Source organism: Teleopsis dalmanni, chromosome 1, assembly GCF_002237135.1.
Source record: "Teleopsis dalmanni isolate 2A chromosome 1, ASM223713v2, whole genome shotgun sequence".
In the NCBI taxonomy this organism is placed as follows: domain Eukaryota; kingdom Metazoa; phylum Arthropoda; class Insecta; order Diptera; family Diopsidae; genus Teleopsis; species Teleopsis dalmanni.
The window spans coordinates 206,921,405-206,946,607 of record NC_051846.1 but is presented as its reverse complement, the minus strand read 5'-3'; the positions used below and the strand labels follow the sequence as shown (position 1 = coordinate 206,946,607).

General features: G+C 29.2%; 2 protein-coding genes across 2 annotated transcripts in view; one reads left to right on the top strand and one right to left on the bottom strand.

Annotated features, from left to right (window-relative positions):
- Nucleotides 1-22,471, top strand: part of LOC119671555 — a 55,724-nt gene extending 33,253 nt beyond the window's left edge. Inside the window, exon 2 of the mRNA XM_038082249.1 lies at nt 21,652-22,471. Coding sequence (XP_037938177.1) covers nt 21,652-22,460 — 809 coding nt within the window. The 3' untranslated portion in view covers nt 22,461-22,471. The remainder of the gene's footprint in view (nt 1-21,651) is intronic.
- LOC119671556 lies at nt 9,681-15,288 on the bottom strand. The gene is made up of 2 exons (XM_038082250.1): nt 15,171-15,288; nt 9,681-10,255 (listed from the first exon to the last, which is right to left on the bottom strand). Exons 1-2 carry the CDS (start codon nt 15,188-15,190, stop codon nt 9,925-9,927), a joined length of 351 nt encoding a protein of 116 aa, XP_037938178.1. The 5' UTR covers nt 15,191-15,288; the 3' UTR covers nt 9,681-9,924.
- Nucleotides 22,472-25,203: the final 2,732 nt, after the last annotated feature.

Genomic DNA, 25,203 nt, shown 5'->3' with positions numbered 1-25,203 from the left:
AGAAATATATACATATAATTCATATTATTTAAATATAATATATAAGAAAAACATATATATATATATATTACTATGTTCTAATATCCAATTAAATAGTGCATTTACTTAAGATGCAGTCCTAAATAAACAGGTATGAAAGACATGTTTCTTTATGTGAATTGCTCATCTTTAAAGTTACTTTTATGAAGAGGTAACACTTTTAGATCAAATAGCATGACTGCTACAGCTGAATAGACGTGTTTCCTCCTTTTGTGCTCATATTTAAAGCCCCTTTTTATGAGATTAAGCAATATAGCCGGTATAGCTAAGATGCGAGTATATACTAACTAAATTATTGTTTTATAAGTTATTAAAATATTTTTTTCAGCAATGCTGATTTAGATTATATTACGGCTGTTGACTATCATCAATACACTTACTACTTACGAACATCGTTACATCTTCCCTATTTTAAAAACTTTCTATTTTGCTTAATAGATTATTTACTAATACTAATACAATAGAACTTGCTCTTTGCTATTTTAAAAACCAATTTGATCAAAATTTTAAAATATAATTAGAATAATAGCGCTAGTAAGTTAGGAAACTACTACTTACCACTGTATTGTACTTCAACAATACTAGATTGATTTGATTTGTACTTTGTCTATTTCAGATATTCGTGTTTAGTTGAGAACTTTCATCATAACTTCATTATTTTTGCAGTGTACTTTAAATGAAATGAAATTTCATATCCGTTTCACTTGATTCAATACTGACAATTGACAAGATTTATGAAAGCATTTAACGATTGCATGCTAAAGTTATTAAAGCAGTAATGAACTAAATTGCTGGCCAAGCTTTGAGGTTACAAAATGAAGAATTAATCATTTCTAATTGAATTCTTTACTAGACTATAAACTAATTAAATCAGTTTAAACGATCATGACTTAAAGCGTACTTAATAACCTCGCTTAAATTAATGTTTCCAGCTGCAATATATGTAAAAATGTCATTTGGATCAATAGCTGCTTGCATTTATGATGCCAATATACCATACACCCTCAACACTTTAAACTCATAAGTGGAACCATGACAATACGTATATGATTGCAACCATTACCGCATATTTCAGTTCAAAATGATGCTGTCCAAGTCCAAGGCTTGAAATATACATATCTATATATCGTGAAATATTGACGATAAAAATGATAATTAAAAATTGTAACAAGCAAATAATATTTTCAATTAGAGCAAAAAATAGAATTATTTGAAGTATCTGAAGTAAAGCATAAATATTCCAATGCACTGCATCCATTGTCATTGTTGCATCTCGAACACAAGATTGCATTGCGAGCTGCATTTATGCAAGCTGCGCATTTTAATTCTATTTTAATTTATTTTTTATGCAATTTTTTATAATATTTTTTAAGCAAATACTATATTAATGAAAAAATAAATACTGTGAATTAAATACAAAATCAGCATAGAACTGGTTAATCTTGAGATAATTTATATTGTATTTGCCGCATTGAATTGACATTGACCACATGACACCACACATCACATCAGCAGATATAGCTTTTTAGTGCCTTTGTTAGTCATATCGAAGTGTACATACAATGTGCATGCATCGAAGCTTTATTTGAAGTCTCCAACTCCATTCCATATTCCATTTAAATCTGACATGTAAGCATATTGAACAATGGAATCTTGTTACGTAAATATCATCGTCAACAATTAATTAATTACAAAAAATGCTGCTTTTGCTACTTACTAACTTACTTGCTTACTTACTTACGAGTACTTACCGCTTACCGACTACAATTGAGCAGATACTTTGCTTTTGCGATGAGTTCTCATATACTATTGTGTAATCAAGTTTTGTAATACCCAAAATTAATCATTAATATTTTTATTATTAAATATGCATTTTTTATTATAATTTACTTGCCAGTAATTCTTTTAATTATTTTTTAACAATTTACTATTCAGCTGCTGTACTTCTGTGACTAATGCATTCATTTACACTCCTCTTTTTTCACACCGATGTTCGATTGAATAAGAGATTCAATTCATTGAAGCGGAGATTTATGAAATTTTTAATTGAACCAAGGAGTATGAAGATGTTATCTTACATTGTCATGCATTACGTCTGACATTAATTTAAAGGGCCATTAAATTTGCATATATACATACTTAGTTGATTTTTAAGAGATTCTAGTTAAATTAAATTATTTATATTTATTTGACTAGGGTTGGGTAGATAATTACTATGATTTTTATTAAATTTACTATTTTTAATTATATTAAAATTCATATATGATTTAGTTTATGTGCACTTATAAAAATCAATTTTAAATTATAATTTATGTTAGTGGAAAATAAATAATTAATTGATATTTACAACAGATTAGGTTTGCTAGCAGTCGATATTTTTAATCAATTTACTTAGACCCATTGTGATACTTAGGAACCATTTTCTGACTTCTATCAAGCAGGTTTGCTGGTAGAATATTATTTTCGAAACCATTTCTTGACCCGTATGAAGCATATTTGCTGGCAGTCGATATATTTAATCAACTTACTTAAACCCCATTGTGATACTGCTGCTCAACACGGGACTTTAATAATATTATTTTCGAAACCATTTTCTGACTCTTATGAAGCACATTTGCTGGCAGTCGATATCTTTAATCAACTTACTTAGACCCCATTGTGATACTTCTGCCCAACACGGTACTTTAAAAATATTATTTTCGAAACCATTTTATGTCTCTTATGAAGCATATTTGCTGGCAGTCGATATTTTTAATCAACTAAACTTAGACCCCATTGTGATACTGCTGCTCAACACGGGACTTAAAATATATTATTTTCGGAACCATTTCCTGACTCTTATTAAGCACGTAATGCTTTTAATTTTAGCATTCAACACCGCTATGAGAGAACTAAAGACATGTTTACCTAACAAGTTCGATTTCCCCTTGGTATTCACATTATCAAAAACTTCACCAATATATTATATTTTTTTTTTTTAACTTTCATATTGAATAATTTTTGACTACCACACATCTTTAATCTGGGTTAAAGAGGTTAACTGGGTTTTTGATGCTTATAATCTAAGAACAAATTTGAAATAACTGAACGATTTGGAGTAGTGTTAATATCATGTACGCAATTGTTAAAGTCTTCACTTATTGAGATCAATACAATACAATATTCTTATATTTACTTAACAATATGCATACAGCCTCTTAAAATATATAGTAAATTAAAATAATCCGTAAATATATAAGTCTTACAATGGGCTTGCAGGTGGGTCACAGTCCTGTGCAATAACAAGAAATATCAAATCTTTCTATCAATTTATCTCATCACATATGTGAGGAGAACGGGGTTGACACCTGCTTTGTCACCGCGCAATGCAAGTGCAATGATAGTTAAATATGATGAAGAGTCTAAGTCAGCTACAAGACCTCTCCTATGCAAGCATCTTAAGCTATAATTATAGTTTTAGCAGGTTTTAAGATTTTCGGGTTTATACGGTAACACAATACCTCAAAAGATGTATGTGTGTCTTTACGACTATGTTTACAACTTAAGCTAGATTAAAAGTGAAGTTAAAGTGAGGTTATTTTCGCCACTTATGCAACTTCTTGCAACTTATATACTTATCAGTTAGGATTAAGAGTAGTTTTTGTGATTTTGCCAAAAAAAATTTCTAATTATAAAGCTCTTACCTTAGTTATACAAAATTTTAATGAAGTGAAGCATTCAAATATCATACATGCTTTTATGGGGCAAATCTGTCATCTCTTTCCTTACTGTCGAATCCCGGACTTCCATTGTTCAGTCCATCTTAAAAAATATTAATTGGCTAAGATGTAATATTTTTAAAGAATGTTACATCTTCAAGATCAACTTTAAAGGCGATAAATAGACATCAATACAATAATAAAAATAGTTCTCTTTATTTAATATAATTAATTCAGTGGTTTGCACTCATAAAATTTCATGAGACAAAAATTATTTTCTAGAAAATCAATTATTTGTGAATTAATAAAAAAAAATAAAATGATCAAAATAAAAAATAAAAATAATTTTAAAAAGAATATTAAATACAGTTTCTTTGACATTTAACATGTTTTAGAGCAAAATTGTATACAATTACATTGAGTTTATGTTAAAGAATCAATAAAAAAATCGATCACAAGAAACTATTAAAATTAAATACAAATTAATTGATTTAATTTATGAGTACATAAAAAGTGTATTAAATTAATTGAATTTTTTTTATTCGTTTTATAAAAATGTTTCGTAAATGTTAGAATTATTTTCCGCATTTTTCCTTGTTATTGCACACGAAAAACATTAAAAGAGTTTTATGTTAACATTTTATGTTATGTTATAAGTCAGTGTTATGTTTAACATAGCCAAGTACAGTTTTCTGTTTATGTCTGGTGTCGCGACTCATATTACATATTGTGTTACCAACGTTAACTCAATTTTGTACTACGTTTTTCTTGTTAAAAATTATATAATTGTAAGTAATAAATTTCTTAAATTTTTGTTTAATACTTTAGTTCTCAATGATCTTGACATTCATTAATATTTCTATATAGAGACATAATTAAAACTGAACTAACAAGGCTGAAAGAGAATATCTGCTTGCCTTTGAAACTGTCTGTAATGTGTAACTCTTCCTGTGGACTAACTTTCTTAAGTCCATTTTAATATTATATTAAATATTATCATTCCAGAACCCATCGCTATAAAATAAATATAACTTCGTTAAGACTTTAATTTAAAAAAAAAATATGTATTGCTTTTTTTTCCACAGTATCAGTATTTTACGTCCTGTTAAAGCTATCCGAAAGAATATTTGTTAATATTGTGGGTCATCAAGTACGTCCATTCTTCCTCCAATAAATAACAAGCTTATCATCAGTATGTAGAAGAGAATAAAGTTGAATTTCTTTCAGTAGATGGCAGACATTAAGATCAACTGAGCTATACTGTAACTTACTAAAACCATCTCTAGGTATAAATAATGAAGGAATGAAGCTGTTCGATTCTGAAGATGAATGTGCTGAAATCCTTATCTCAGTAATCGAAAGTAAAAGTAGAATTAAATTATCTTAATGTGTTGATAAACCATCCATTTGAACTATTTTTAATTGAGAAGCTTATTTTTGAGTTCCACATGCTTGAAGATAGCTTTTCTAATGGCATATATAACTTAAATGGAATTACTTTTTATTTGATTTAGACGTGCAGATGCGCATTATTATATTTTGTGAAACGGTCAGTAATTATTAATATCATTATAATAATTATTATTAAATATTAGATTATAGGAATAATTTTTATGGTTAAGGACATATATATAATGTCCTTTAGCTTCATTTGATGTATTAGAAGTATCAATGTTAATTCCTTTATTTCAAAAACAACAACAATTGTAAAATAATACATATTATTTTATAAAACTCAAAACAATCTTGTATATAATTCAGTTCAATCTTATGTAGGCCGTGTGCGAGTTCGAGTAAATTGAGGTAAAGTAAATTGAAATTTCCAAAGGATTTTTTGCACTGCACTTATGTAAATATTTATCTATCTTATACAATTTTCACAATGGTAGCACCTAATTTACCAAATTTTTATCTAATTTACCCTACTCGAAATTCTGGTAAATGCCAACATTCGCTGCCACAACGACATAATTCACTATTTCCCTCAATTTACCATCAATTTACTCGAACTCGCACACGGCCGTTATAATAAAAATATTTATAGAAGTTAATTATTTAATTGAAATTGCGAAAAAGTTTTTAATTTAATAACAAAGTTATGAAAAGAATCATAAATATCATATTTATGTCTACAAATTCATGCATTAGTAATACTTAATTGCAATTATATGACATTAGGCACAGAAAGTACAATGGATTTGAGTGCACAAACCGTTTAATCTGATTTGAGATTAAAGTTAGAGATTGGAAACCAGTTTGGTGTGAAATACCTGCCAGTAAATCGCATGTAACCTGAGCCAATCTTGATCATAGACCGGCGGTCAATTTCACAGCTTTGTGTCTTTAAGTAATGTTTAATGTGGTTTAACCCTCAATATTCGTACTGTGGTGTTAATACCAGCAAAGTTCAATGCAATTAATTTAACTACAATGTAAAATGTATCTCGCCGTGTTGGTGATTGTCTTGTGGTAAAAGCGGTCAGGTTTTGTTTAGCATAAACATGATATCAAATAAAAATGTTGAAAATTGTTGTAATAAATAATATCTGGTAAATGAAAAATGTTTAGTTAATTATTGAAAATTAATTATTTTGGCAAGATGATTATGTTTCAATGACCCCACACTTCAGTTTCGATATTTTTTATTGGTAAAATAATACCTTTAACATTCAAAGAAGTCAACATTTACAATTAAGAATCAATACTGCAGGAGTTGCAAGTCTTAAGATTGTTTGCATAATGCAACATTTAAATTTTATATAACCTTTAGAATAAAACAAAAATATATATCTTTTTTAAATTAATATAACAGAAATTTCACAGTTTCGCTGTGATTCGCTGTGATTCGCGGTTGTTCTCTGTTTGGAAGCAAATCCATCCTTGTTTGGTATTTGTACGCTTTCAATGTCGACTATTGTTTATTGCCATGAAAATATGTATCCACAAATAACTGAAATAAAACTGAAATAAAACAGATTGACTTGATTTTGTTGATTTGCCATTGCTGTGTAGCTTCGTAACGCTGCCAAATTGTGGAAACAATCTTGGTACATTTGGATGCTGGCAATTTGCTTTGCAGAAATAATTTGAACTTTTTAAAATGCCTTTTAGTCAAATTGTGTGCAATTTATCTCGAGCTAAGCATTAACAGAAATATAAGTTCGTATTAAAAAGATTTCAATTTCAGTCAAATCAATTCAATGCGCTGAGATCTCAAATTTTTAGTTAAAGGTGTGTCACGCTACATTCCGTCCACATGCATCTGCCGTGCTGATATTTAGTTTAATTGGGCCAAAGCGAGGGTGTGTGTTTTCAATTTCTGAAATTATTCAGACACGAAAATCATGTTTTCCTTCAATTCATACAATTTTTTATTAATTTCGAACAAATTTTTTATATTCAATTTCATATCTGAACTAACATTTGTGTATCTTTTTCTATTGTTTCAGGTATGTTTGAAGCGATTAAGCGATTACAAAGTAAATCTTCTTTATTTTATTGTTCGAATTTTACAAGACGAATGCATTGCGAAATCAAAGTAAGTTTTCATGTTATAATTTCATTATTGAATGAATATGATTGATTTGCTATTTAAATTATTAATTAAAAGAAATTAATCATTTCATATTGCATTCTTCGTACACCTGTGCATTTATCTCAACCCAAACGATTTGCCATTTTGTTATATAAAGCGAGATAGATTTGCATTTACATAAAATATTCAATTTTTAAAGGTGTTACATCTCCCACTTAGCAGTGCTTTCATTGAAATATCTTTTCATTTATTTTAATTAATTTTTATTTCAGTTTCAGTTTTAAACACAAACAATTAAATTAATTAACATAATCATGTTTTCCTCTTTCGTGACTGCAAACTCTTGTTTGTTTTTGAAAAATTATTGATTTGACAGATACTTTCTGTGAAATCTAAACAAAACCTCGTTTGTGTGAACTCCAATAAAACTAAGCAGGTTCCATAAAAAGGTCTGACTGTCTATTTGTGGTATTATATAAAACAGTTTTAATGATGCGCTATTAATCGTTGAATAATTATTATACTTTAATGCTATTAGTTACTTATTGCTGCAGCCTATTTTTCACATTTCTCAAAAATAAGATATCGCGTTTTTATGGCATTGCAACATTTATCTCAGTTAACGCAGAAGCCACTTAACCCGAGCAAACCACAACGAGTAGCCGCCGCCGCCTCCAATTTGGATTTCGTAAAAGAGACATATTTTATTTTTAATCCGTTACGAAAATATTTCAAATTCCAAAGACCTTTTAATTAATTGAAATAATTTAAAATCCCTTTCAGTGTCTAATGTGAATTTCATAAGATTTGAATTAATATAACTACTTAAATAATTTTAAATAAGATACTTTTAAGAAATATTTGTGGAATACCTACCATATTACATAGAATCCGTGTATTATAATTTATTCCTTTCAAATTGTAATTTGGTCAAGCAATACTTTCTATTTAATGTAAATTTTGTAGTACAGGATGTCAAGAGCTTTACTGAAGTTGACAACATCACATTTTCAAAAAATAACGAATTTTTACTTAAGTTTACTTAAGTTCACTGAACGAATCATTTCAAAAGCTAAAATAGTGTTTAATAATAGTTTGTAGTTCAAAAAATTTAGCTTATAAGATCAGAGTATATCCTATATGTCCCAGCCATATTCTCACAGACTTATCTCGATATAAATATTAAGACCTTAAAACTGTGTTCCTGTCTTTGAATTTTTAATGTTCTAAACAGTGTTAACATTGATAATCTGCCCAAGTCTTCCTTGGTACCCTGAAACCCAGATAAATGATTGTGTGGAGTGGTTACTCACTGATTTCAGTTGAACTGTGCATTATCTTACCAGATTTGTGCTATGGTACGCCATCGCGAGTACAGAAGCTCCGGTAATGAGAAGATTGCAATGTGTTAATTTTAAGGATATTATTTTGAAAGCAGTTGATCTGTCTCTGATGGATTTCTACTTAAGATATTAGATAAGCTCCCAAAGTAAAAACATGTTCTTTCATCTATTTCAACGGTCAATGAAATTATGATAAGCCAAATTGACTGTGTTAATCTTTTTTCCATTTTTTTTCCAATGGAGAGCTTGTATGATACTGATTTTTGAAATTATTATTGGGGTCAAAGTCAATTCGTGTTGGTAGATTATGTGATGTAGTAGGCAGAACGTAATTAAAGGCCTTCAGTCTGACTTTCAAGCATCCACGCTCTTGCAATTAAAGTGCTAACATTCAAACACTGATTTTTATGTCTTATTTTATCACATCATAAATGCAGGAGTGGAAACCAATACTTGGTCAAAACTTTCCTTACCCGTTTTTCAATATTTGATTTTCATATTCAGCTTAGAATCTGTATAATATTTAGCTATATCCATTTTAAAGTTAGCTTTAGCAGGTAACACTTCACCTTGGCCACTCGAAAGATGGTAAAAAACAAAGCTCAGCTTTGTCTGTGTTTATTATCAGGCCAATATATCTGGTTTAGTGGCCACTTTCATAATATCACTCAGCACGTATAAAACTATATACCTGACTATTAATACTATATCATGAGCGTCTACCTTGATTCTGAAAACCGTTTTTTAAGATATATATGGTAGTATATAGCGTTTGAATCTTTGATGTTCCATAATGCAAGCCGACAGTAACTCCAGCTATATAAAGTTAATTCTATATTTTTACCTACCTGGTATTACTAAATATTTTAAGAACTCATCGAATACATCATTAATTGTTCAATAATGTGTAACATCTTAATAGTGATCTTATCAGACTTTACATTAAAGTATATAATGGTCATATGCTCATATGTTGTTAGTATATACCTACTCATAAAATATGCTGTTAGCAATCAAAATAAAAAATTAAAAAATTATAAATATTGATTACATTGTTTATTTCAATATATTTTAACAATTAATTTAGTTACCATTTACTAGAACATAATACATTTGTAAAAATATTTACGATATCTTTTACACAAATATTATATTCTAGCACAAAATTTTATATCCAAAATATTCACAATCCTTATAACAACCTTTGGGAAGATAGCATAACTAATTAAATTTTACAGCTGCATTTCGAATCGATGAAAGTGCCCAGAAATCAATTCCAACTGAAGATCCAAGTACCTTTGTTAGGACTTCAATGCTGAAGTCTATAGTTTTTTACCGACAGAGGAGGAGTTCGTAGTACAAACGCCATTACATTATTTTTGATGTCTTCGTTGGCGTCAAAAACTTCACTGATTTTAGTTAAGTGAAACTTTCTAACCTGCAAAAGGATTGTTAGAAGATAGCTTAACTTCTTATTTATGTGATTGTCATTTCGTTTAGACAGGCACTCGACTAAATAAACCATTCTGTTAATACGTTTTTCCAACAGACGCGCCAATTCCACTATCTTGACAAGCTGATAGAACAACTCTGTTCTCTTAGAGTTATTCGCTTCCCAGGAAGGTGAAACACCAAAGTAACTAAAATGAAGAAATTAAATTGAAATTAATCTATTATAAAATCAGCAGTATAGATCTGTAGATGTAATATTAATTCATTAGTAAAATCATATTTATATAAAAAAATTGTCTGTTTGGTAAACTCATATTTCGATTTGGTAATAGCTTGTTGTATGTGTTCAGAACATAATGTATCTAATGATTATTCCAGTATCACAAAAAAGGCTAGTCACTATAGAACGCTTAAAATAGTTACTTCAATTGAATTCAAGAGCTACAAATTACACAGTTATAGTATTGTATATATCTATATCACATTGTTAATTAACATTAAATTATATGTATAGATACCATGAAAGATTTGTGCAAATTTTATTAATTATCATATGCAAATAATCATAGATACGACGGAGTACAGTGAAAATAATAAATTTGCTGTAAAAAGCCTTTCGGCAATAAAACGACTTTAGCACGTGTTCCACTTAAAAAAAAATACCCACAACTAAAGATTGCTTTACCAGTACGGATAAAGCCAAGCCAATCACATTGTTGTGATCATACGTGCACTTGTATGCCGTTGCACCCTACACACGAACCACAAAAAATATTGCCTTTTAAAACAGAAAGTGCAGCGACTTGTACGATTTGCTCTAAAACTGAGCCAAAATACCAATTTAAAACGCATTCATCAAATAATTGCAGCTCAGGCTAACTCGATTCAACAATTTTTCACAGCGATCCAAAACGATCGAAACCATGAAGTCGTTCACTGAATGAAGTCCACAGACATTTACATTGCGCCTTGTGTATCTAACAAGGCAAGTCCAGTCTGCGTTTTTGGTCTACAAAAGTTGAAGGAAAATCTCAAACCAAAAAAAAAAAAAAAAATAAAAACCAAATGAAACAAATAGATCTGACATTGTAACCAAAACATTCGCACTCTTAGTAGGTTACTACATTATAGACGTCGCACATAGACGTCGAAGAGGCGAAAAGCCTTCTGCAATGTATTAAACCGCCTAGTTTGCAGTAGCAACGAACGTGGCAGTTTGTTGGAAACTTACTTCCATTGTATCTGTAAGGCAATAAAAAAAATTTTGCACTATTTTTGACTTTTACTAAATTATTTATCTTTTTTATTTTGGCTTGCAAAAAGTTTCGTGCTTTGTTGGTCTGTTGCAGCTCAGTTTCTAGGGGGCAAGGTATCAGTTATCATTCAACGTTTTGCTCGACATATTGTGGCGCGTGGTCATATGCTGCCACTTCATAAAGTATCTTTAGTAGAAAATCACTGCAATTGTTGCACATTTTTTCGATTTTATTTTTCAATTTTGTTGTTGTAACAATTTTATCTCTCAGCCGCCCAAGCAAATTGCATGGGTGCATTATTTTCTTTACCAAAGATTTTTCATTTTTTAGTTTATACATATTTTTATTAATATTACTTTTTTCTTGAGATCTGTGTCAGTAATTCAGTTTTTGATATATGGGCGCCTTATGGGATTTGTTTCTTTTTATACATTTAATTTGTATCCTTTGATATATGCCTTTTGTAATTTTGATTTGTGAAAAGTTAATTAGATCGTTTGCTGCAATTGCTCGACTTGTGAAATATTTGATATATGGCCCGTCAGTTAAGTTGGCTTAAGTGTGGCTGCAGACAATAACTAAAACTTATCTGATTGTAATTATTTTCAACAAAAAGTTGCCTTAAAAGTTGCTCAATGTAAGTACAACAGATGAAAAACTAAAGCAAATTAAGAAATTTTTGCACGCTTCAAGATTTCAATATATTTCACTTAAGATTAGTAAATGAGAAGTAAAATTGAATACTCATACTCATATTGAATAACTTATAATTATTTAAGTCTTAAGTAAATTATTAATAAAGTTGATAAAAACTTTAAAAGACCATTAAAGAGTATTAAATTTAAATTTCTATATCGAATAGAAGAAAAAGTCAAAAGATACAAGGCACCCCTATAAATATTCAATTTATCATTTATAGATGTTCTACACCTTAAGTGAAATTTTTTATTAATTTTTTTGTATTTCATTTTGAATTTATTTCTCAAAATAATGGTTTTTATATATTTTTACTCTGGCCATAGGTCACTTTTTGTTTAAATTAAAATTAAACGTTTGTTTAATATCTTTTAATATAACATATTCTCTATTATGACTCTCCTTGAGATTCATCATCAGGATCACGATTTAACATAAATTAATTAAATTAAAATCTGTATCTAAATATCATGCTCTTGATTCCGTTATCTATATAGCACTGTGCAATAACATCAGAATCAGGATCTAACATAAATTAATATTAATAAAATCTATACACAAACTTCGTGCTCTCGATTCCGTTGTCGATATTGCACTGTGCAATATCATCAGGATCAGGATCTACATTAATATTAAAAAAATCTGTATTTAAACATCATGCTCTCAATTCCGTTGTCTATATTGCACTGTCTAATATAGACTACGGAATCGAGACCACCATCATGACATTTCCCATATTTCTTTTTTTGGAAATATCTGTAAAAAATTATATATTGGTTTGGTTGGTTGCAGTGGCAGACCATTAGATAACATTCTTTGCAAGAACTTTAGTATAGGATAGTGGAAACTAATTTATCCCGCCGAATTTAGGTAAATTAATGGGTTTTTCGTCTTCACTGATGAACAGTGTGCTAAATTATCAAAGAAGTGTCTTTCTAAGAATCTATATCTTCTGGACGCCAAAGCTGGTAATTTACAGAGAAAATGTATTGTGGTTTCTTTCTCCTGCGAGCTTGCACAACTTCTGCAGTGAAGATTATACGCAGTTTTTCTGCATGAGTTTCTACACACCAATAGCCAGTAAGAACTGTAGTAAGTCTTGCAATGTTCACGCGGTTTCTTTTGATGAGTTAAGATGATCTATTTTTATTATAGGTGGGTCAAGTTAACTTGGAATATAGAAGTGCTTTCTAACTGTTATTGGCAAGTTTCAGCAAGTATTAATAGTCAACAATTATCAAGGCATAATTTATTGCAGTATTATAGCAAACTTTGGCCAAATAATGGTATTCTTCTTTAAAAATTGAACATACTTAAACAAAATCACTGAAAAAAGGAAACACCTATTTTTGTTTTATTGATTTATGTAAATCACATCATAATTGATTTTTAAGGTGGATTTAATATATTTTATAGACCTGCTCAATTAACTGTAAATGATTTAAATATATTTTGAAATTTTTATTAAATAACAGAAATATCTCCACTCTACTCTTCTTGCGGTATCTTCACATTTCATGTCCCGCCCTTTTATATTTTACCGCAACAAAAAAAATTTTATTTTATTTAATAGCAGTTGAGTGTTATTATCAAACCTCATTAAATAAATATCTAAAACCAAATCAATTTTTTATAAAAAAAAGGAGTTATTTTGTGACAAATAACTAATGTTAAGCGTGAAATTAAGAAAACATTTGCATAGAAACTACCAATTTACACTCATTCGAATACATTTGCATTTGAAAACAAAATAATATGCAAATATTTAATGAAAAACAGATAAAATCGGAGGAGCTGCATTTTAAACTGAGCTCATTTATAAAAATGCGATTGCGTTCCGATTAAGAGTCGTCAAAGTTGAATCCATAAAGCACGCCTTTTATGCAACAAAATACGACAGATCTGACTGCTGGGGAGCATTGTGGCGCCATCAAAATAATCATAGATTGGATTCGATTGGATTGAAATGGATCAAACATGCATTCAAATATATCTTATAGCATTAATGACAATCAACGCATTTGGCATGGATGCTGCATATGAAAATGTTTTCCGGCATTTCTTCTGCGCATATCTGCGTGTAATAATATTGGCGCGCCCCCGGAAAATATTCAAATTTTCACAAATTAAACGATACAAAAAAAACAAAAAGAAAAATACATATGTTTATTTGGAAACGCTTAATACAACTTTCACCAAAGCAAATACTTTTTAATATAAAATATTTTGTAATAATTGCAAATATTATTTTATAGTGATGTGGTAAAAATGGTAATAAAAATGTTTAATAGGATAATTCACCATAAATTTATTTATTTATTAAAAATAACAGATATTTTTTCTTTAAAAATGAGATATGAATTATAACCATATTATATTGAAAGTAATTGAAAGCAAATTCAAAACGTTTATATAGTATACTTCAAGATATTAATAGTTATAATAAATATGTAGATATATGGAGGACATACCCCTTTATCCGCTACAAAATGAGACCTATTATAATAACACAGACAAGCTTTATAGTATACTGGCTGATTATAGAAATACTATATGCAGACATACTTGTTCTAGAATAAAAACCGCTGCGCCGATTTGAAAAGTCGAGATATAAACGAGATATAGATATAGACTTCTTTATTCACTATAAAGTGGGCCTATTATCATAACACACACTGGCTGACGGTAGAAATAATATATGCAAATGTCCTTGTTCTAGAATGAAAACCGCTACCACGATTCGTTAAATCGAGATATAAACGTCTGACATGTTTGTCACTCCAATATTTAAATAAGTTTTTATTTGAAATTTATATAGAAAAGAAATAAAATAAAGGAGAGGTCTTTAAAATATATAACTCCCATTCATATAAATATTACTAAATATCTCTGAATTAATGTGTTTTAAAATGTTATATTATAAAAAAAAATTATATTATTTAACGTTACAGGCAAACATGGCTAATAGCTGCGAGTGCATTTCGATTTAATACAATACAATAATTATCCATCATTATTTATATCATGTATATGTATTCAAAACTTGAAGAATGCAAGTAATGAGTTAAGTTGTAAAACAATAAGAAAGCCTTAACATATTTCCATAAGATCTAACAGATAAATACATATCTATATAAGACTCTTTACTTACTCAAGGACTGATTTTTGCATTCTCCAAAATTTTATCTCACAAGAATTTTTAGCGAAATAGATAAGATCCAAAATATCTTCTAGATTCACAAGATTAACAAAATAAATTTAAACGATAAAAAAAATTAAAAATAATTTTAAACCAACTGTTTAAGTAATAAAGAAAATAAAATTTATTATAACCCAGCTTACTAGATAGAAAATCTGTGCTTTAATGCAGCTCACGTGTTTTAAAATTAATGGACTAGAAATTTTTAGTTCATTAAATAAAAATACATTTTTATTTACGAAACCCTTACTTTTATTGTAGCTCCAGTTATTTTATTATCCTTAGAGAATCTTACTTTTTCTTTGAAGACTGATACTTTAATAAAAATGTTTGATTGTTTATGTTCGATTATAGTAGATGAATGTATATCTAACTATCCATATTTTTTTAAGGCACGTACTAAAAACATACATACTTTAATTTTTCTCCTTCTCATTATGTATTATATATTAGTTGTATAGTTTCCTACATTTATTATTTACAAACACACATCTACAAGGAGTTTTTGTTTTTATGTCATACCTTAAAGATTCTTTTATTCTATTCCGGGATATATGTTATCACAGAACTTTTTCAAGGCAGTTTATCCTTTAACTTAATCATTGATATCCACTTGATTTATTTTCCTTACTACGTATTAATTTTATAAGTACTGGAACATCAAAGTTTTCCAGAAAGGAGTTGCCAGAGTTCACCTTATTTACCAGTCATATTTTCATGTCATACTAATTCTATACAATTATTGTGAAAATGGACTTTGATACGTTTTACATAGATATTTCACCAAGTGAATTACTATGGGACTATATCTTGGTTGTCTCCCATTGAACTTCAAATAGATTATATGTATAAGAAAATTTGAACAAGTGAATCACTTTTCTCTTAGTCATTGAAGACAGAACACTTTCTTACTCACAATCGCTCGAGTCGAAAATGTGTAAATATAACTGATCTTATGTTACCCTCCCTCGATAAATAAAATATTTTTCGTATGGCAACAAGTAATATTAATAATGTTGATATTGATAGAATTGTAAAAGAAAAATTAATGGTGAATTAATAGAACTGAATTTATCATTATCGCCATATTTTTATTTTTCTCCAGAAAAATTGTGAACGTATTTATTTATTTCTGCGAAGATCCAATCTATTATGTGATTTGTCCTGATTTATAGTAAAAGTTACCATATTTATACAAGTCTTATAATATGTTATACGAAGTTTTTTTTACGGCTCTAAAATATTATTATCAACGGTTATAAAATTTTTGTATAATCATTTCTGGACTGAGATGAAAAGGAATTGAAAGGAATTGACATCACGACTTTTGAAATCCTTTATACCATCTCTAATAAATACCATATCTTAAGAGCTAACCCGTTAAAGTAGGGATATTGAGTAGAGAGAGATTAGAAACATTAGACTTAGGTTAGTGTGAAGAAAATCGGACTGACGTTCAACATAATAATAATCTTTGCTTCAAAAGACTGGACCTTGTTTATTGAAATTAATGCATTATGGAAGTATTAACACCAATTCCTAACAATTGCAGTATATGAATAGATGAACTGTGTATAGATTATTCTGTATTTTACAGAATCTCCACATATCAGTCTTCTCTCAGGTCACTTTTGCTAGGTGATAAATAACAAAAACACATTCTACAGCCAAAGCAATGCCTAGTTAAGGAACCAGTGACCAATCTGAGTTCCGATCTATTGAAAGTAATATGCCTGTTAGCATAAGTACCCATATAGGATTGACCCGAATAATTTGTTTACATTGCGTTAAAATGTTAAGATAGGGAGTTAAGTTGTGCCAGTATGACTTTAGGTCTTTAGCTCTCATAGACTTATAATATAATTGTTATATTATATTATTAAAAGTAATGGATATATTATGTGTAATAAAATTTATTAAGCAACATATGCATTGCAAACATCGAAATTAGTGTGCAGTGAATTAAGCAATTTTATTTTACAGAGTCGTGATTTATAACAAATGTCATTTTAATTGCATCTTAAAGACTCGTAAATAAAAAAATAACTTCATAGTTAAATTAATTTTTTATGATTAACTTTAATAAAAAAAAGACCAAACTAAGATTATACATAACAATGTTAGTAAAATTAATTATTTTACTTTTCAGCTGATAATTATTTTACTCGTCTGCTTCTCTTTAATTTTTTAGTAAGATTAATCGTACTTAAAACTTTCGTTAGGTAAAATGTATATGATTATGAGTCTCTCTGAAGTTGAAATTTACATTAATTTCAAGCTTTTATTTTCTTCACTACTTAGAGTATCTGAAAGATACTTTTGCAGATGTAAAAAGAAAACTTAATAATCTTTTGCATATACCTTAAAAATAACACAAATAAGCACAAAACACAAAATTCAAGCACAAATGCCGAAACGCCCATTTTTCAAGCCCACACGACAAACAGACAGACAAACAGACAGACATACAGACAGAAACTATGCGCTTCATTGTATATTTAAATTATAATTTTATGACAAAACAAAAAGATTTTAATGTTGAAAAGTGTCGCTCTTATGCTATAATTAAAATATATGTGCAGATATAAAAATATCTTCGCAATTACCGCAAAGGTACGAGTATCTATGTTGCGGTATGTGTGGGTTTGTGGGCTTGTGCACGCCTGATATAAGGCCAGCCTGCGTACTGCATCTGAATTTGTTTTATTGTATTTTATTTGCGAAAAGTAATAAAGTAATTATTTATGAGTAGTTGCGCTATAAATACAGGGTCATTATGCCAAAAGTGTGCTGCGCTGCAAACTCACTGTTTTTCATTTCATTGTTGGTACTTCATTCAGTTCGGTTCGGTCCGCTTCGGTTCGGTTCGGTTAGTTATATTATCTATCAAATTGTTTTGTTCAGCTCAACACTTTTATTATCTTGTTTTTCTGCGTATCTAACAAAAGACTTGTTAACTTGGCCTACTGGAATTGTTCGAAAGCCTTTAGATATATTTTTATTATGATATGGTTTTTGTTTTTTCATTTTTGTTATGAAATATTCAAACACTCATCATTTTTAATATTTTTACTACAATTTTTTTCAATTTTTTTTTGGTAATTTAACGTTAACGAGTTGATTGCCATGTTAATTCACATGTGTTTAAGATAAGTGACTGATGGCTTGCTGCTCTATGATTCTTTTTTCCTCGGAAGCTACTAGATATTGTAAATGATAATTATAGTTTCACACTTAAGTGACGAGATTTTGGGTATTATTGTTAATTTTTTCTCACTTTAATTATAATTACTTGATTATGTTAAAGTTTTTTGTTAATGAGGTAATAAAAATTTGAAAATATTCTCTTCCTCTTGGGTTAATATTTTCGGATCCAAAAGAATTTTTCATAGGTGAGCAATTACTTCCAAACAAAAAATTGTCTTAAGAAACTAAAAACACTACATTAATATTATCATGTTTATTATATTCATTAATTTATTATGTTTATACATTATTGTTTATCTTTACATCAGACTAAGCAATCATTGACCTCAAATTTGCATACCTCACCGAGGAGCCTGTAACCATTCTGAGATTCGATAACGTGGTGTTGGTTAGCCTATCAGTTCTCGTATATAAACATAAATATAGTATGGAATTGACATAAATCAAATACGACTTTGGGTCAGTTGGCTAATGAACGCTGACTCTGAGCTTCAAATTTGACAGGGCACAAATTCCAACTCTGGTACTTGCAGTTTCGAAAAATTATTTACGACTAATTAAATATAAGAAATAATTTCAAGACAGACAACTTAATAGTTATTATCTTAAATAAACTTTAGTTCTTATGTTACACATTATTAAAATGTAAAATAAGTTATGTTAAATGTTAAAATAGCTGTCAATATTTAATAATTTAATAATCGTAAAAGAACTACAAATGATGGGTATTTGGCAATACTCGAGACAGCTGTATGATTAGCCAAAAATTCAATTAATTAAAATAATATAAAAAGAATTTTTGTTGTTGTAATTCACTACTGTTCGAAACCTCTACATACATAATCTGCAATAATAAGCAATAAATCATATTTACTATTAGTCCAGATATTTCGTTGTAAAAATTGAAATGAGCATAAAATATATTAAATTATGCATTTAAGCTACCTATTTTAGAGCTGGCATTTCTTTTGTTGATTTTCTGGTTTACACGGTCCTATACAATATGGCATCTTTAATAGTTTATTTCCCAAGTCTAGCTGACCTATCTGCTACTCCCTTTATCTCTTTTATCTGAAAAATCAAAACTCACAACATGGTCTTCACGTGTGTCACCGTGGATAGAATTATTTCAGCTTCAGTCCAATCTGAGCGAATTCGCCACAACCTTTTGTATAAAAGGTTGTCTTCGGTTCAACATCTTCCCTCCACTAAGCCGCAACGCCGGCTATGGTTGTGCCATTACCTGACAATATTGTCAGCTATGTTCTACGGAGAAGCGAGACTTTAGCGATCTTGTTTTCTAGTCTTAAAATCATACAGAGTATCACACCAGAGAATTAGATGCGATGCACTTATTATGTTATACATCATTCTTACTATACATTATCATTTCGGCCCACGTAGCTCACTGGACGATAAAGTCATTGCGAGATTGTTCGCAGATTTATTGCTATTGATTCTAGTGCGACCAGCAAAGCACTATTCTGTTTTGCAGGCCAGTTGCTGCAGTATATCACTTCAAAAAAAAAAAAACATTTAAGAGAGCAGTGCCTTGATTGCTGCTGGACTGTCTTTGTAAATACAAATGTATTAGGGTTGACTTAAGCGCGAACCATAATGATGTGCATCTCAGAATAAACACCCTAGTCATGCATTTATCAAGAACGATACCATTACTTTTCATTACTTATATATATTTGACAATTCTAATTAGTTAAATAATAAATAAATCAATTTATTTTATCGACTTATAAAAAAAATAGATAACTTATAGAATGGCTGTACTAAGTGCTTAAAATCCATTTTTAATAACATGTTAAACGAAATTTCACGTAATATATATATATAGCAAAAAGTAAGAGCAATATCGTAGATGAAAATCGATTGAGTAGAAATATTAAACATAAAAGATTTACACAAAGCAATTTCATTTGATAATCTGAACTGGAACTCATATAATTAATCGACTAATGCTTGAGATACCCAATGCTGATCGTGGTATATTTTAAATAAGTACTTTAATATTAACATATTTATATAATAGTGTTATTTTAAGTTAAAAAATAATATAGTATATATATTTATATATCAAATAAGTATGTTAAGTACAAAGTAATTATACATACATAATTATTGAAAACAAACAGCAACTACATTTTACACTGGAAATTTAACTCAGGTACTACAGATAACCATTATTTACACATTAATGTGCAACTGTGATAATATTTAGCTTATATAAAAAAAAAAAGTTGTTTCGGTTAACATCTCTTGATTGCATCACAAATTGTAGGTTAAGGTGCACTTGCAGCCAAAAATTGCACTTTCTTCTGAACAGGCTGCAGGCAAGCCTTGAGACTATTCAAAAACATCACCAATATTGTGCACTGAAGTAGCTCTTTTTATTTAATAAAATATTATGTATCAAAAGAAATCATTGATTTAGTTTGGTTGTGTTAACTTGTTTGCTAAAAACTTATTTTTACCTCATCTTCGAAATCACTTTTAGCCAACAGCAACGAACACAATCGTTTCCAGTGAAAGTTTATATTGAACGCTTCTTCAACACATTTTTCCGGATCTGTTTGAACGTTCGTGCATTTTTATTTTCCTTTTGGCCGTACAACTTATTGAACCAAACTTGAATAAGTGGCAACACACTTGAAGTTCATGTACGATATTTATAATAATTTGTAAATTCATTTCAGTTCGCGACTTAAGTTACCTCCTGTGGTATACACGTATCGGCGCAACATACGGGTAACGTATCTGTAGAAACAACTTCATACCAATGAAACATTAAATAAACTTGAAAATAGTTTGCGGAAATCTACAGATACAAATTTTACAACTTGAGAAGTTCGTGCACTTTAAGTTTAGAGCATTTCATGCCTTTTTATTTGCTTACTCGTTTTAATAACTTTGGATTTATCGTTTCATTAGTTTTTATGTTGAGCATTAAATACACAACAACTACAGTTTTAAAGTCCGCAATTATGACTTGCAAAAAACGTGTAAATTTTTCCTTTTAAATACTTTGTATCAACTTTAAATGAAGTATACTTTCCGCTTTAGCCGCGAGTCAACTGACTACCGACCGGCTACTTCATTTTTTCCTTTAACATAAAATTTTATTTATTTTGGTTAAATCTTAAGTTATCTCTTTTAACAAGAAACACATATAATAACATTTATAAAATTAATGTATTTTTTTCACAATTTTCAGATGAATTCCCTGAAGAGGATTCAGATATGCTGATGGAGCCAAATGATTACACGCCCATCACAGTGCTACGCTCACATGAACATTCTTATCATGTGCCACCAACACATGAATTTCGTCCCATTATAAATACACAAATTTCACCACGTTCCGATGCTGCTCCAATTGACTCACACACACAAGCAGCTCAAAACTACTATCCACCATTTTTCCGTGAAATACCACCGCTAGGTCACTCAAGACCATACTTCCCTCTACCCGATGTCCCAGTTGTACCTAAATATGCTGCTCCTCATCCAGAATCTCTAACATCAGCACCACAACGTAGTTTCGATACTGCCCTTTTAGGTTCGGGCGATTTTGGTGTTCTGCGTGGTGGCACATTCTATCCAGAAGAAGAAATGCCCTATCATCCAGATGACAACAGTGATTTCAATCAATTTTATGGTGATTCTAATAACGGCCATGGCCGTCCATCAACTGAAGGCTTCATTGAAAAGTACACTTATCCTGAAGAACAATTTGCCAACTTCCGCGACTTCGCTGACATCAATACACCCGCCGACTCTGCCTTCTCACAGTTTGTTGTTGTGTATGCAGCCAAAAACTCCACAAATCCCAGCACACATAAGCGACCCAAAAATATATTTGAGCAACTGGAACAATTGGATCGTGAAAAAGAATTGGAAGAAAAGAAAAATCGCACAAGTAAATCCAAATCAAAATTGGCCAAAACAAAAGTTCAGAAAAAATACAAAAAGAAAGCGGCTCCGAAAGATTTAGATTATGAGCCATTGTTGGCTCTGAGTTAAATGTAAAAAATTGTTTGTTTAAGTTTTATTTAGTTTATGTTTCCATTAAGTTAAGTTAAATATTCATTAAATTAAATAAAATTCACTTCATTGGACATCGCATCCAGTAAACCGATACAAACAATAGTTAGATATGCACAGATTTCCTGGTACCTGAGTATGTAGTTTTCATCGTTGAATCACACAGTTCCTTTTGAGTAAATATTGTATTTCATAATATGAATAATGTATAATAATCGATTCTCTTACTATGGAGGTCTTGAGTAGTGTATTTACAAAAGGGTATTCCTTTGCAAAATTCTACATATATTATATATAAATAGTTCCAATTAAACAGATTAATTAGAATTTTTTAATGCTTTCATCTGAATATATTATATCCATGACCTTAACCAAATTACTATTGTTTAATTAACATAAGTCTTTATCATTCTTATTTCAAGTATCTCATATACAATATACACGTTGTTTTTGTATGTTGTATCACTTTTATTTCACTAAATATTATCGATGTTCTATCGCTTTACATTCGTAACATTGCAATTACAGCCAGCGAGTTTTCATTAAAGTTCTAAATAAACTCCTTCAAAGGTAGTACGTTATATATCTATATCTTACATATTCATCTAAATGATTTAAATCAACCTAGATAGTACATAAAAAAACTCACACATATACAGTAAGACAGCAGATACTGAATATTAAAGGTATTTATATTTATGAAGCTGTTTTAGAATAATAAAGATATATTTAATCTCGTATTAAAATACAGTTCTAAACCTCTATAGGATATCCTAGACAATTGAGTAACAATGGTAAGTTTCGTTGTTTAGTTCAATTAAATTAAAAAGTCAGATTAAAAAGTACCGGATTTAGTACTGCTTCAATGTCTTTATTTTACTTACATCATTTCTATCTTTAAAATTATCACTTAGTCTCTATGTGACTAACCACTAGAAACAATAGCAGTTACTTAAAATATATTTTAATTCTTCTTCTTTTAAAGCGTCATAACACTCTATGATTTGAACCTTCCTTCATAGTTTCCGTAAAGATACAACAAATCAGAATTTTAACTTTTGGTTTTTCTAGTTCACTTTCAATAATCTTTTTCTTCCAACAAATCAAAAGCACTAACTTCTATCTTAATTTTATATATACCAATATATTTATTGATCTAATTTTTTTATTTAAAAATTGAAATTGTTAGGAGACATCCTATTGCATTTTCGTTACAATTGATCATTTTTTAAAGTAATTATATTGGGGTTGTCAGAATATATCTTTCTTAAACTAGCTGTGCTCATATACTGATATTCAGCGTCTTCTCTTTATGTTCATCCAATTTGAAATGAATTAGTATTTATAAATTTCACATTCCACTTACCTTGTACTCTTTTACTGAATTTAATGTTCTAAAATATCACTCAAAAATATTTTCATTACTTTTAATCATATATGATTTATTTCAAATGTTTAATTTAGTCAAAATTCCACAAAGTCAAAGTCCATCTTCATTATCACGTCACATTTAACTCTTTTATTAATCACAATATTGGACTGTCAACATCCTATAGGACATTTATAGGCACCCAACCTTTTTTCATTATAGCTACTAAGGTTTGTTATATGAACACAATGATTGAAAGAAGGTTGATTAATTTTGGGATTATGTAGTATAACAACGGACCAATTTCACCTAAGTGTATCGAGAGTCGTCTCTGAATGTCGACGACCTGATTTAATTAAGCTGACATAATCTTATTAAAGCTATGTGATAACTACTTTTTCGTATACTTATGCAAATTAAGTCTTACTATATTTGTAGCAAAACGTAACCTTTACCTTTAAGATGATAAATATTCTAATAATTTGCATTCACTCATAATATTTTTGTCTTAAACTTTTCTTCAAAACTATTATATATATTGTATACACCGTATTGTTTTTCATTATGCACTTGCTTATTCAGCATTCATTCAATTGCGAGCTTCGATCTTCTTTGAAAGATGAAAACTTTGTAATTCTATCTACTAAAATGTTTGACTTTTAGTTAGTTTTAATATACACTACTTCTTCATCTTTACAACTTCCTAACAAGACTTCTTTAGGAAATCTTTATGCTAATACACTGTACTTATTTTATAACTCTATTTCATACTTCACACTACTTTACACAAAAATACATCCCAACATTGCCTTCCAATATTCAAATAGTAAACCTTACATCTGTATCTACTGCACAATTAAAGTATAGAGTGTAGTAATATTGTTTATTTCTAGAAACTTCATGACAAACCCCTCAAATTCATTACCTTACATTAACACAGCAGTTTCTTCACATGAAATATACTCAGGTACCACATTGGAATACATAGAATGAAGTATATTACGTTCCATATTAGAAGAAGAAATTTTTAACTTCCTTTGAATAAAATAGATTGGTTCTTAAAGTTAAAGTTGTGTGCTTATGCAAGTAACAAAGGTTGTTTTATATACAATATAAAAAAACCCATTTCTGAAATATAACAACTTTATCCATTTACAATAACAAAAATTAAAATAATCTAATCCTTGAGGCTTTTAATCCCTAAGCCAAAAGCCTTTCTGTTTACAAAGTCCCTGATCATTGTCTATAGCCAGATTGTATAGAAATCAAATTTCTGTTTCTAAAGAAAATATACTCAATTACATATATGAACTCATATCCATTTTAACATTTACATGACAAATTTTCATAAAA

What these genes read in the sequence shown, in the direction of transcription:
- LOC119671556 (XM_038082250.1), bottom strand. Translation starts at nt 15,190, where the DNA reads ATGCAAAAATCAGTCCTTGA. An exon ending in ATGCAAAAATCAGTCCTTGA is followed by an intron (nt 10,256 to 15,170) that starts GTAAGTAAAGAG and finishes TCTTCATTTTAG; the next exon opens with TTACTTTGGTGTTTCACCTT.